Source organism: Malus sylvestris, chromosome 15 (assembly GCF_916048215.2).
Source record: "Malus sylvestris chromosome 15, drMalSylv7.2, whole genome shotgun sequence".
NCBI lineage: Eukaryota > Viridiplantae > Streptophyta > Magnoliopsida > Rosales > Rosaceae > Malus > Malus sylvestris.
In genome coordinates, this window is record NC_062274.1 from 6,267,648 (window position 1) to 6,283,349 (window position 15,702).

The following is a 15,702-nucleotide window of genomic DNA, read 5'->3' on the forward strand; positions in this document are numbered from 1 at the left end:
TTCACCTGTAAACATTCCTTTAATTTGTGTTAACATTTCATCAAATTTATGGATTTGGAATCATTAAAGTGTGATTATTATTGCACCCGGTAAAAAAAGTTACTCAAAACTCATTTTTATAATCAAAATAACAGTTTTGGAGAAAGAAAACAGTATTCTTTCAACCTCGACTATTACTGCACCCGAAATTAACAGTTGGAAAATGATAGAATTTTCGATAATTCGATCTTTAAAGTGTATTTCCCTAAGAAAAATAGTTGTAGAGAATTACGTACAACAATTTAAAAGTAATTTTCTTTTGGAATGCAATGGATTAAACACCCTTTCCCAACTTGCCTTGATTAATAATCCAACTGTCATTAACAATAGCCATGATCTATAAAGAGTAAATTATTAGAATTAATCAGGAATAAAATCAGAATCTAAGAAGGAAACATGTAAAATTTGAATTGCTTCAAACGTTGGCGCCCAGAAAAAAGAAAAAGAAAAAGAAAAAAAATGAAAATAGCAGCCAAACGACGCTGTTTTTCATTTTACAGTAACTGAAAACGACCAACTCACTCACTCCCTCACTAACTGAAAACGACAGTCGTTCCAAGTCCTAACTGTATAAAGGCTAATAACTAGCAGTTTTGAACCAACTAAACCCAACGTCTCTCTCTCCCCCAACATTCGAATTGAATTCCTCTGATCTCTCCTTCTCTCTTCCCCAACGGTCAAATTGGATTTCTGTGACCTCTCCTTCTCTCTTCCCCAGCGGTCGAATTGAGTTGCGGGTCCTTGCCGCTGCGTGAGTGGTAGCTCACGCTCAAAACTCCTCCGACACGAGTCCTGGTCGTTGCGGTGCGGTCTGTTTCCCGGCTTCGCTTGCGCGATTTGCGTCCCCAGTTCGTTTCAGGTCTCTACTTCTTTCTTTCATCCCCATTGTGCTTTATTTTTAATTTTCCAAAATGGGTTTCGCAGATTATGGGCGATTAAAATGGAAAATTAAGGTGGTTTCAATAATAATAATAATAATGGAAATTAAGGAAAAATTGATTAGGCACTAATTACTAATGGTAATCGGGGACGGATTTAAGGAATTCATTTTCCCTTTGAATCATCAATTATATTGCTTAAATATGAATAATTTGCTTAATTTAATGACCAATTATATTGCTTAACTATGAATCATTTGCTTGATTATGAAAGCTGAAACGTCTCTTCTTTTTTCATCCCAAATGTGTAAATATGAATAATTTGCTTAATTTATTGACCGATTATATTGCTTAACTATGAATCATTTGCTTGATTATGAATTTTTCCGAAATGGGGTTTATCCCTTTTTTTTTATTTTTTTTTGTCGAAGGGTTTATCCAAAAGATTGGAATCCTGATCTCAATGACCTTTTATGTTGCTTAATATATGACTCATTTGCATAATTTAATTCCTCCTCCTCCTTAATTTTCGGTTGTTCTAAAAAGACTTCTACTTGTTGCTTAATATATGACCGATATGTTGCAATTATCGGTTGTTCTAAAAAGACTTCTACTTGTGATTCAGTTTCCTACTTATCTAAAACAGTTGCTGTCTTTCTTCCTTACACTCTTCTTGTTGGCAAACCAGAATCATGTCAGACAACTTCAATGATACCAAAATCCTGTCAGATAAGCTCAACGATGGCACCCGAAAACGAAAGAGGGACACCAAGCTTTATGGAAAGTGTCAATTGTTGGAGTATGTGGCCAAATGGCCAACTTTTGGGTATAAAAAATTATAAAGAAAAAACTTTCGGTGAATATAATAGTGAAAGACAAAATGATGAGAATGAGGCATCATGATGATGTTTTCTTCTTTTGTGTTTTTTAAAAACCATAATTCATTGTTTTGTTTTGGTAGAAGAGAAGAAAAGGAGGGCTCATTTTTGAGAAGAGAGCAGAAGAGAGAAGAGTGAGCTGCCGAGAGCAAGAGAGTTGCAGAGAGCCCAAACAGAAAAAAAAGAAGCTGCTGCTTCATTTGGTTAGTAATCATTCACCAAAGTAATTGTTGTTGTAATAGCTTTGAGCTATATGCATAGAGAAGAAATTATTCATTATATTTGTTTCTCTATTTGTTTATGTGGTGTGTGAGAGCTATTGGGTGTATTGGGTTATTTGGGTTGTGAGATTGCCAACATTTTGTAAACTCCCATTTGGTTGATAGTGGATTATTGGGTGAGCTCCTACTGCTCTGAGGACGTACTCCAGTTACACTGACTGTTGAGGAACCTCGTTAAAATCTTGGTGTTCTTTTATATTTTGTTCTTGCATTTTCATTTGATAAATTTCTTGTGGGTTAACTTGAGTTGGTTCTAACGGGTTTGGTGCTATCCTAGCACAACATCAATTCCATTACGAGATACACTACGACAAGAAGGATAATGTCTCCGAACTCACATGGGAGAATGGCACCTCCCAATTTTCAAGAGCAGTGGAGTTTCCGTCTTCACAACGAGAGGAGGTCAGCCACTACTCCTACAACGCTCTTCGAGTCACTCATCCCGCTTTCCTTAGAGCATATGGTGCCCCGAAGAGAGACCAAACTGGTGGAAAGCTCTTCATATTTTACCAGTACTTTGAGGAATATCTTGATGAATGGGCACTGGACTCTGAGCAGCATGAAACAACTCTCCAATCTTCTTAAAAGCATGAGGTAACAACATCTTTACATTTTCTCTTCCTTACTTCCTTTATTTGTTCCTTCCTTTCTTCATTTCTCACTATTTAATTTCATGCAGGACAATGCTACAAGGCCTAAAGCACCTCCACAAGAGAGACCTTTGTCATGGGAACCTGCGAGATTTGAGGAGCTATGTCGTTCGGAACCAAAAGTTCTACCTAATCAACATTAGGGGCCTCAAAAGGAAAAGGGGGACACGAGTTGGGAAAAAAGCAAATGTACTGATATTGAGGATTTTTTGTCTGTCATGGATGGATTCCTATCTCAAACCCCATTCTTCACTTTGAATTTGCTTTCAACCAAGGAAGAAAATATCGGTAATATCGGAAATATCGGTAGTTCGAAAACACGGAAATATCGATGGAAATATCGGGATAATATCGATATCGATAAAAATTACATGGAAACCACGGAAATTGTAAGAAAAGCTTGGAAATTTTTATTGAAACTTTGCAGGATGTTTATTTAGTCAATTATCTATTAATTTATCACAAAAAATTGGAAGGAAATGCATTGCATGATGGATTTAACTTATTTAAGTTGATTATATAGCGAGCTGGCAAACATTGTGATTGTAGAAAATATGTAGTAATTAATGAAAGAAATTTAAACACACCATAATCATTTATATATAATGAATTAGTACAATATTTTACACTCATTTAAGCAAAGGATTAAGCAATGTGAGCTATTGAGCCGAACCAATAACAATTGGCCAGCCTGTTTCTAACGGGCAGCTGCCCGACCTGCCCGCCACTACCCACAAAAAACCCCAGCTATAAATACCAAGGTTCTAAAAAACGCTAAGCACTAGTCGGGCGGTGGGCTGGCGCCTAGCGCCTAGGTGGCTAGGTGGGATCTAGGCGGGCGCCTAGGCGGTCTAGGCAGATTTAGGTAAATTTCTTATATATTATATGAATTAATTAAATTTACTATATCAGATGTAAATAATTATTGAATAATATGTTATTTCTTATAAAAGAACATACATATGTGAATGTTTTATGTATATATCTAATATGTTTGCCTAAAAAAAAAAATCTAATAATTTATAATTTATATAACATTTATATACATATAATAATATAATACACCTCCCAAACTTTTAAAATATAAAAATCCCACGCCCATGCAAGTGGGTGGTTTTTATAATAACCTATCTGATGTAAATAGCTGTCCACCTTACCCCCCATCACTAACTTTTGACCTTTCAGAAACCCAAAATTGAATTTACTCTCTCTCTCTCTCTCTCTCTCTCTCTTCCCTCATCTTCGTTCTTCTTCGCCCTTCACTTTCAGAAACCCAAAATTGAATTTACTCTCTCTCTCTCTCTCTCTCTCTTCCCTCATCTTCGTCCTCTCCGCCATCGGCGCCTCCCAGGAGTCTCCGGCTCCCATCCCAACCTCCCCCGCCGCATCCATCTCCCCCTCGTTCGTATCCACCCTCGTCGCCACCGCCGTCACTGCTCTGGCCTTCGGATCTGCGCTCAGGGTGGCGCCTCCGAGGAGTCTCCGGCTCCCTTCCCAACCTCCCCCGCCGCATCCATCTCCCCCTCGTTCGTATCCACCCTCGTCGCCACCGCCGTCACCGCTCTGGCCTTCGGATCTGGGCTCAGGGTGGCGCCTCCGAGGAGTCTCCGACTCCCTTCCCAACCTCCCCCGCCGCATCCATCTCCCCCTCGTTCATATCCACCCTCATCGCCACCGCCGTCACCACTCTAGCCTTCGGATCTGCGCTCAGGGTGGCGCCTCCGAGGAGTCTCCGGCTCCCAGCCTAATATATCGAGATAATATCGGTAATATCGATATTATCGCGATATTATCGATATTATCTCGATATATTGACGATAATCAAGTGGATAGGTGAAAAAAATATCGGACCCTTACCAAAACGATAATATCGGCGAAATATCGCCGATATTATCGATATTTTAATCCATGCTTTCAACACATGACAGGAAAGCTTTTATGGCCTACCGTAATACCGAGTAAGCTCTATAAAATATAAAAAATAAAAAATTCTTTACTTTGGCTTTGGTTTTGGTTTTGGTTTGGTTAGCTAACCATGTGTGTTATTGTTCTGCAGTGCTCTACATTTCGCCAGGAAGCTAATTGGACATACTTTCTTAATGCCTCACCCATTTGATAGGATGAAGAAGGCCCACGAGATGTTTGAGGCAATTGAGCAAAGGACTGTAAGTTCTTCGTGTGACATTCAATGGATCTGGGACCATGAATGGGATTTCAAACAGTTAAGAAATAATTGGGTCGTTAAGGCCAAGGCAAACCCAGTTTTGCAGATTCCTTTCGGTGTTGCCAACGGCAGCAAGCCGTCCAAAGGGAGCAAAGTAAAACGTTACAATGGTAACAATTTGAAAGACCTCCTCCGTTTTATCCGAAATACATTTGAGCACCACGCGAAGGATGGAGGCTTTGGAGAAATTGCAAAGGCGTTGGATTCCACCTACCCTGGATTCATAGCACTCACATACCAACATTTGGAGTTGAAGAAAAAGTCGCACCGTGTATGATGTTTGGATTTGAAGAAAAATTGTAACAGTGACATTTTATAAATGAAAAATAACATTTTCCATATGTTTCCACTGCTGAGTTTACCAGATTGCATTGATACCATTATGTACCAGTACAATGACTTCACATTCCTTTGAATACAATTAGTAACTCACTTGTTAGACTAGAATGGTTCTTAATTGGACGAAAAACCTTAACGGAAGAGTGAGAATCTACTATGATCTACGCCGAATAAAATTTTAATCCGAGGATCAACTTCTTGAGAAGGAGGTATAGGTTTTAGAATACAAGTTGCAGGTTTGAAGCTTACACTCATTCGGTGAGAAGAAATAGTAATAAAATGTAAATCCACTGCTTGAATATTAGACGAGTAAATGAATTTGTATTACACATCCAGCTTCTCTGATTCAGTTAAGTCTGTTCTCCTTACAATTATTATGAGATCAAGTCCCTCGCAACAATCCAGCAAAGCTTTGTACCTACAACTTCCTCCGCTGCTTCTTGGATTCGGATTCGTCCTTGGCAGCATGCCCCGGAGAGTTCCGTGTCTTGCTTGGATTCGCACTCGGCCCGAATCAGGCAAGGCATTGAAATCAACAAGTAATTGCATATCACAAGAAAAGGGGGCATGGACAATGATACAACACAATCACAGTAATTCCAAATAAAGGCTCAGAGAGAGAGAGAATGTGTCAGCGTATTCAAATTTTAAAGGTTAAGTCAGAAAAAGAACGGAGTCACGCTGCTAAAGTTCATTCTTGAACCAGCCTGCCCACACACGCGCGCACACACAAAATCGTAAGTATATTCCCTTCCCTTGATGCTGTTAACTGCACTTGTGGTCAATGCTCAACAGTACCACAGAATTCCTCCATATCTAAACATAGGTATAACTCCACATGTTTCAACAAGAAACATTTCCACATGAAATATCCCATTAAGAATCGAAACAGGTTACCCACGTGTTACCCGCGTGTATACCCGTTAAGAATCCATTATTAACGGGTTCTTAACGGGTCACCCGATAATGACCCGATAAGTTATCGTGTTGATCCGAAACCTGTTATTTTCGTGTCGTTTTCATGTCGTGTTAGAAACTGCCGGTCTAATGTTGTCTGATGACTCTGTTTTTCTATTTTTCCTTGTTTGTGGTTTTTAGTCTTTGTCATTTAATTGGTGTAGCTTTGCTAGGATCTCTGTTCCGGCAGTGTGTAATTAGTGCTAAAGGAATTTGATTAATCGCTTGACTTTCGCTTTCAAAAGGACTATTAGAAGTTTTGTGTCAATTTGGTTGTGATGGTAAGATTACTGCATGTAACATTGTGTTGTGGCATGTGAGTGTCGAATTTTTTTCTTAATTTAATTTCAAAAAGATATGCGTTTAACGGTAGTCCTATATGATGAAGTTAGCATCCTTGAGTTGGGAAACTAAAATAGGATTGGTGTACTCATAAATTCCTAATTTTTTCTCTGCCTCCTTCCCCTCTACTTGCACCAGTTGTGACTTATTTTCTTTTTTGGTTCTATGAATGTATTAAAAGCGTGAGGCGTGGGCAAGGTGTCGGATGCGAAGCCCAGCCTAGGCGTGAGGCGAAGCCTTATAAGATTAATTTATATATATATATATATTTTATATATTATACATATAATTGTATAAAAAATAATACTATGTAAAATAAACATCCATTCTTAATTTTATCATTCAAATCCATAGTCATTCAAAAATAAGATAATATCATCCAAATTCGTTTAAAATTGGAAACCTTACTATAAATCTGAAACGAAAAGACCTATACCCATTTTCCATTAAATAGGCAACCTCATTTGTCAGTTTCATCTCCTCTTAGACAACTTTCCAAACTAGTCCCAACTTGGGTCCCACATTCCAACATCAAACTCACATTAAATAGGTATCCTTCTCCCATCCCCTCATGGAAGAAAATGCCGATAATATCGGCGAAATATCGCCGATATTATTGGTTTTTCGCGCAATGGATATTTAAATAGGTATCCGAATGATTTTCGTCAAAATATTGTGATATTATCGATAATATCGCTATATTTTGGAAATATCGTGAAATTTTCGATATTATCGCGAGGAGGACGCGCCCGTCGAGGAAGAAGAAGGAGCTGGAAGAGGCGGATGAGGGCTTACTGAACGGCCAGATGGAGAGGGAGTGGAGCTGTCGGAATCCGCTGAGCGTGAGGACCACAGATCTCAGCTGCTGGTTGCCGCAGCCGATGTTGGCCCAGTGCCTGGTGCCGATGTTCGCTTCTCGCTGGCGTCGTGGTGGTGAGGGTGTGGGACGAAGTCGTCGTCGAAGCGGGTGGGGTGGAGGTGGACGGGGCGGATCTGGCTGATCTCGGTGACGATGGTGACGAAGCCGGAGGAGGAAGAGGAGGAGGGGAGGCGGCGGAGGGAGAAGGAGTAGGAGGAAACGAAGAGGGTTTTGCAGGGCCTTGATGCGGTGGCGGAGATTGCGAAGGGGGATAGGAGGGCGATGAGGAGGAGGGATCGTTGACTCGTTGACGCCATGGATTACTAGCACAAAGGAAGACGGGGAGCCTCTCGTTCTCTCTGTCTTCTCTTCTTTCTCGTTTCAATTGGCAATTTAGGGATTTAACCAAGTTTCAGGCCCCCAAATCATCTACTTAAATTGCCCTAAAAAACTCCAAGTAATTACAACATCGTATTAGAATTGTAATTGATCATTGTTAGATTTGGTTTAGAAATTCTATGTAATTTAGTGATTGTTTCATACTAGGTTTAGATTTGAATTTTTTACTCCATTCAGATTTTAAAGGATTATAATAGATTTAAAAATTTATGAATTTTGATGAAGTTTAATAATTTTTAAAACTTTTATGTAAAATTTTAAGTGAATTCCCTCAAATTTTCAGGAAGCGATTTGAGAATGTTTAAAATATTATGTGAAATATTTCTAATTTTTTTGAGTTTCCCAACTTTTTAAAAATCTCTTCGAATCAATTTCTAAATGAATACATTTGGAATGTATGAATTTCTTAAAAATCATGATCGAATACCCCTTAAACTTTAAAGAATCACTTAAAATCCTGATTAAATGCCCTTAGATTTTTAAAGAGAATTAAAATGTTTATAAGCCCCAATTGGATGTACCGCTTAATTTAACTAATTGACACAACACAACAAAACCAGTTAAGATTACAAATTAACACAAAAGACGACTTGATGCGAGGTCATATCTAAAAAACTTGCCGCAATAAGCCCCAATTGGTGTGTTTAAACTTCTTTCATTAATTACTACATATTTTCTACACTCACAATATTTGCCAGCTCGCTATATAATCAACTTAAATCAGTTAAATTCATCATGCAATGCATTTCCTTCCAATTTTTTGTGATAAACTAATAGATAATTGACTAAATAAACATCCTGCAAAGTTTCAATAAAAATTTCCAAGTTTTTCTTACAATTTCCGTGGTTTCCATGTAATTTTTATCGATATCGATATTATCCCGATATTTCCATCGATATTTCCGTGTTTTCGGACTACCGATATTTCCGATATTACCGATATTTTCTTCCTTGCATCCCCTTGAGCCTTGGCCTCCTCCCTCCTCTCTGTTTTTCTGCTTTTCCCAGAAAAGCTTATCGCCCATATTTATTTCCTACTTCAGAAAAGCTTCCTCCATCCACTGCTCCAGATTTATATAGCACCCAGCCCTATCCCAGAATGGTCCACAGTACACACCAGTTAAAAAAAAAAAAAAAAAATCAAATCCCTAACTTTTTCAGAATTTTAGAAACCCTAACTTTAAAATTGGGGATTTTGTGGGCTTGCTGACGGTGCTGGGGTGACGGCGGTTGGGTGATGACGGCGGCGTGGCGATTGGGAGAGGACGATCGACTGGGGTGACGGTGGCTGTGTGTTCTGGCGCACGGGAGAAGTGGGTGAAGAAGGCAGAGGATCGAAGGTATGGTGGAATGTGGATTAAAAGTGGAATCTGGACTAAAAACCCTTACCCAAACGGCATCGTTTTGGGTTCAGGTGGTTTTTTTCTATTGAAAAAAAAAGGGCAGACAAGGCGCCTGGGACGCCTTGAGGCGCGCCTCCGCCGCCTCGGCATCTCCGGCGAAGCCTTTCGCCCACTCCAGCAAAACAGAGGCGTTAGCCTTAGCGCCCAGCCTCAAAGGCGCCCTAGGGGCACCCCGAGGCTAGTTTTTTAAAACATACTTCTATGTCAGGAGTTTGTCAAGGAGAAAGTTCGTGAACAAAAGAAATCTAATCGAGAGGTATTTTTTTTTGGCAGATATCATGAATTATGTTTGGGTGATTAAACAATATTTGCCTAAAAGTATACTTTGTTTTTAGTGGTATTTCAAATATGTTAACTTCCTCAAACACTGATATTTTGGTTTTCTATTGGTATGTGTGAAACCAGTTTGATTCAGGTTACAAGGTTGAGGGTTGTGGATAGTTAATCATGTTCAATAACCTTAGTTAGAGGGCCATTCACTTAAATTTTGGTTTCAAGTTGTAGAAAGATGGCTTTTCATTCTTTCTTAATATAAGCTTTCATTACAGCTTCAGTTTCACATCATTCGTCATTGGATTTGCTAATATAAGTTTTTAGTGAGATAACCTTATTGGTGAATTGTTAAAAGGTAGGAAGAGAGAAGACGGCCTGCGATTTTATAAACTAAAGTTCAGATGCATTTTCTGTGGTATGGGTTGTCCGAGAGAAAGGGTTTCAGGGATTAGGTTTGGGTGGGATTTCAAGGATTAGGTTTAGGGTTTTGTTTGTGCGATTTGTAGAGGGATGGGGGTGTCCGAGATAGGATTTAGGAGCTTTGTTTTAGGAATTGCAGAGAGAGATAGGGAGTGTCCGAGAGAAGTGTGGGAGGATTTAGATGTAATGGCTGCCTTTTTGTTACATTATGATTTATGTTTTTTGCTTTGGTGTCGAAGATGTCCGGTTTCAGAAAAAGTGAACAGCCACGCTCTCCATGATCGAATGTTGCACACCATGCTGCATATTTTTTTGTTTGAACATCTGTGCTTGACGACTTACCTGCTCAAACACCGCTTTTTCTGTGTTTTGCTAACTGCTAAGTGAGGTATGTAGGCTGCAGGGCATATATTTTGCCGTCTTAACTGCAGGGGAAAAATATGTGTAAACTGCAGCTTGCCTCTGTTTCTTCAGTTTCGTATGGAAACAGACCTTCTGCTTATGTTTTCCTTTGAACAGTTGTGGTTACAAAATTAGCTACTTGAACAAGTCCTCAACACTTTCTGTTTTTAATTACCTGATAAAGTGGCTGCCTACACTGCATGACACATATTATATGTGTGAACTACATGTTTCTTCTGTTTCTTAAGGAAACAAAACTTTTTTGGAAACCATCTCTTTCTAATCAAAGACGTTCAGTTTCTTCCCACTCATTGTACAATGTGTTTATATGCCAGCTCACTTGAATGTATATAAAAGAAAAACTGCTTATCTTATCTACCTCATACACTCATGTATCCCACTGTTTGTTCATAATCGTGTTGAATTTATTCAACTTAAATGTGTTTTATTTATCCGATTACGCCTGAAACAGTTAGTTCCCGTAGCAACGCTCGAGCGTATATTCTAGTGAAAACTAAATGGTCGTAAATGGATAATACAACTCTTATTTGTGAAATTTTAAAAAAGTAAAGACTAACTTAGATCTACCGAACCTAAACCCTAAGTAGAGCTACCTTTCACTACTTTAGACTAGAGGTGCGATTTGGCCCCATGTGATCCTTTGGCGAACTCTACTCATTTTGTATCTATAATGTGTTCATGTTGCTTGATTTGCGTGACTTCTTAGCTTTTTTTTTTTTGCACTTACATTGAAATGAATCCACAAAACCCCTTTGCATGTGAGAAGACTTGGCTACATTTGTTGCGAATAAATGGTCAAACATATAAGTTTTACATAAAAATGGTCAAATTAAGATTCAAATCATATATATTTTATATGATGAGATAAAGAGTTGAACCTAAGAGCTTTTTTATTTGGACAATGATTAGAACATTAGAAACTTCAATTCTCCAATAAAAAGGTAGATGATTTAAGTAGAGTGAAAATTCTAAACTCTATAGAGTACATCAATGTTTTACATGCACAATCGAATTCAACAATTTGATTGACAATGAAAAATTATATTTATAATAATGTGCTAAAAGCTAAAATCCCTTAAAATATCATATTAAAATTTGGTCTTTAGCTACATTGTTTGGTCTTATAAAATCAAACTCCTTATCGAACACGGATGCCTTGTCAACGTTGGAGTATATATAAAAGCACTCCGCTCAACTCCTCTAACTTACTAATTTGTTACCTTTTCCGACTGGGAAATGGGAGGGAGATAAATAGGGATCCCATCCCTCCCATTCGACAACTCTCAATTCCAGCCAAAACAAACAAAGCAAGCAAACAAACATGGATGCCATTGCCAATGCCATCTCTTCTCGCACAAGCACCACCGACAACAACTCACCATCAGCACCTCCCTCGAAGAAGAGCAAGTTTGAGGAGGCTCCACGTGCTCCTCCTCCTCGTCATCATCATGGTCATCACCGTCATCACCATCATCCTCGTCGTCAGTCCTCTAGAACCCAGGAGAAGCACAGGATCGTCGCCTTTCAATATCTACCTGATGTAAGAACCACCCGCTTCAAGTTGGAAGGGGTATTTCAATACTGCTGCGACATATTCCCTGAAGAAATCGTACGCGAAATCCTGTTGAGGTTACCGTCCGTCAAATCTTTAATCAAGTGTAGCGTGGTATGCAAGTCATGGAGAAATCTCATCCAAAGCCCCTCCTTCATTGCCGACCATCTCCACCGCAACCAAAATCAAATTGGTCATGACGATGATGGCGTTGTTGGTAGTCTCTATCTAATAAGGTGGTCCATTAATCGTTATACGTTGTATTGGGATAAGCCTGCTTCTGCTTCTGCTTCTTCCTTCAACATCAATGATACCAATTCCAAGATTATAACTCCGTCGACTTACCAACAGATTGACACAAAAGTTACTCCTTCAAGTTACGGTTACTACCTGGTGGGGACTTGCAACGGCCTCGTATGCCTTGCTGATGAAGACTACTTCTGCCCCTCATTCCCCATAATAATTTGGAACCCTTCGGTCAGAAAATTTGTGACTTTGCCGCATCCTACCATTACCATCCCTGAAAAATCTATAAATGACAAGCGTGATCCGATTACACCTGCCTACGCCTTTGGCTACGATTCACGCACGAATGACTACAAGGTTTTGACGATTTTCAGCAGTAATCCTTCTAGTGGTCCTGACATGGACAACCCATTTGCCGTCCAGGTTTACTCCTTAGCCCGGGGCTCCTGGAAGACTCTTAGTCCTCCACCTCCAGCTCCTCCCTCCCTTTCTATTCCCGGTTGCAATTTTGTGTGTAGGAGATATCAGCCGGCGAATGCTAGGCCTGTTTTCGTCAATGGCGCAGTGCACTGGCTTCTTTGGCCTGATGATGTTTTCATAGTGTCGTTTGATATGGCCACTGAATCATTTAGCAAGATCGAGTTGCCGAAAACTTTGAGAGAAAGCGCGTGCCTACCTTATGTTACGGTATACGAGGATTCCCTCGCCATGATTAATACTTGGGGGGATTACTCAGGATGTTATTACGAGTTATATGTGATGCAAGAGTATGGTGTGGTGGAATCGTGGAGTGATTCATACCGCGTGACGCTCCCGAAGCCATTCCCTTCAAGCTACCATGTTGGTTTTAAAAGCAACGGCGAACAAGTGTTCATAGCTCTAAATAATGATGTGGAAGTGGTGGATTTCAAGACCAAACAAATTAAGTATTCTGGAGTTGGGGAGGGTGTGGGACTCAAGTCCATTGATTCTTTTGTTGAGACCCTTGTCCTGCTTGATCAATCCAATACTGATTCTTATGGATTTTAGTTAGCTCACTTCATTTTCACCTGTAAACATTCCTTTAATTTGTGTTAACATTTCTTCAAATGCTTGGATTTGGAATCATTAAAGTGTGATTATTATTGCACCCGGAAAAAAAAGTTATTCAAAATTCATTTTTATAATCACAATATTCGTTTTGGAGAAAGAAAACAGTATTCTTTCAACTTAAATGGTAATGCACTCGACTATTATTGCACCCGAAATTAACAGTTGACAAATAATAGAATTTTCGATAATTCGATCTTTAAAGTGTTTTTCGCCAAGAAAAATAGTTGTAGAGAATTACGTACAACAATTTAAAAGTAATTTTCTTTTGGAATGCAGTGGATTAAATACCCTTTCCCAACTTGCTTTGACTAATAATCCTACTGTCATCAACAACAGCCATGATCTATAAAGAGTAAATTATTAGAATTAATCAGGACTAAAATCAGCATCTAAGAAGGAAACATGTAAAACACGATATCAGCACCAACACAGTCCATAACTAAGAAGGAAACGTAAAATTTGAATTGCTTCATATAAGTTGTAACACTGAATACTGCCTGACGCGAATGTTTTAATGATTCGCATGACCCAGGGATGTGAACAAGAGGAACAAGGTATACGACCAAGTCCGTTAAAACAATAAAGGCAACGTCCTTGCTGAACGCGAAAAGAGAGCAAAAAATTAGAGAAATTCTTCAATACCTCAGGCAATTAAGAATATTTTGCCATCATGATGAAACATAACATTAATCTTTCGGCACCTTTGGCTCATTACACACACACTGTATGCCACCGAGTCCACTAATGGATGATCAAGCAGAGAAAAACACCGGTCCTCGCTGAACGCAATAAGACGAACCTTATTCTCCCAAAAGCCCAAGAGTAGAGACATGCCTGCACATAAAAGCATATCCTCTTTTTGTTTAAAAAGATTTCCAGTCAAACCCCCAAATTCTAGAAATCCCCACCAAGGTGTTACCTCTCTGCAGCAGACAATTGTATCTACATTACAACAACAACAACAACAAAGCCTTTTCCCACTAAGTGGGGTCGGCTATATGAATCCTAAAACGCCATTGCGCTCGGTTTTGTGTCATGTCCTCCGTTAGATCCAAGTACTCAAGTCTTTTCCTAGGGTCTCTTCCAAAGTTTTCCTAGGTCTTCCTCTACCCGTTCGGCCCTGAACCTCTGTCCCGTAGTCACATTTTCGAACTGGAGCGTCAGTAGGCCTTCTTTGCACATGTCCAAACCACCGGAACCGATTTTCTCTCATATTTCCTTCAATTTTGGCTACTCCTACTTTACCTCGGATATCCTCATTCCCAATCTTATCCTTTCTCGTGTGCCCATACATCCCACGAAGCATCCTCATCTCCGCTACACCAATTTTGTGTACGTGTTGATGCTTCACCGCCCAACATTCTGTGCCATACAACATCGCGGCCTTATTGCCGTCTTATAAAATTTTCCCTTGAGCTTCAGTGGCCTACAACGGTCACACAACACGCCGGATGCACTCTTACACTTCATCCATCCAGCTTGTATTCTATGGTTGAGATCTCCATCTAAGTCTCCGTTCTCTTGCAAGATAGATCCTAGGTAGCGAAAACGGTCACTTTTTGTGATCTTCGCTAGATTGCTCCGGTCATTAGTGTGGATAAGTATATAAATGGATAGAGATAGGAAAGCAAACACAAGATGTACGTGGTTCACCCAGATTGGCTACGTCCATGGAATAGAGGAGTTCTCATTAATTGTGAAGGGTTTACACAAGTACATAGGTTCAAGCTCTCCTTTAGTGAGTACAAGTGAATGATTTAGTACAAATGACATTAGGAAATATTGTGGGAAAATGATCTCATAACCACGAAACTTCTAAGTACCGAAGTGTGGTATCGTCTTGACTTGCCTTATCTGTCTCATAGGTAGATGTGGCATCTTCTCTGGAAGTACTCTTCCTCCATCCAGGGGTGGTATCTGTAACTGGTGGAGAAGCACAAGGTAATGTATCAATTTCACTTGAAGCTTACTTGTAGTTTCAGGCTTGGTCAAGCGCGATACAAACCATGTAGTAGGAGTCCCCCAAGTCGCCGAGCTAGGGGATCTGTTGAAAGAGGTGACAGACCAGGTAAGCAATCAGAGCTCCGGCTGATTGTTCACATTCTCCCTATCTTGCAGGCAGCATGAAGGATAAATAGAAGAAAAATGAGAAGAGATGATATGGGATACTTTTGCTTTTGAAGAAGTAACTTTCCACAGGCTTATTCTTGAACTGGGCTGGAGGGTTTTCTGGTTTCCTCCAGAGTATAAGGCCGACTGAAGAATTTGAGGGTCAAAACAAGTCCATCAAATCTAGAGTACGTTCGACCCTGCTGATATGGGATACTTTTGCTTTTGACAGAGTAGTGGATGTATCGGCACATGTGCTGTTACGCTTGTCTCCACATGCTTCCTTGTATCCTTCTCACTTGCCCTATCTGTTTCTCAGGCAGATGCGGTATCTTCCC

At 39.7% G+C, this 15,702-nt stretch overlaps 1 protein-coding gene across 1 annotated transcript; it reads left to right on the forward strand.

Moving 5' to 3' along the window:
• The first annotated feature begins 11,686 nt into the window (after positions 1-11,686).
• On the forward strand, positions 11,687-13,192 carry LOC126601440 (F-box protein CPR1-like). The gene has a single exon (XM_050268155.1). It carries the CDS (start codon positions 11,687-11,689, stop codon positions 13,190-13,192), a length of 1,506 nt encoding a protein of 501 aa, XP_050124112.1.
• Positions 13,193-15,702: the final 2,510 nt, after the last annotated feature.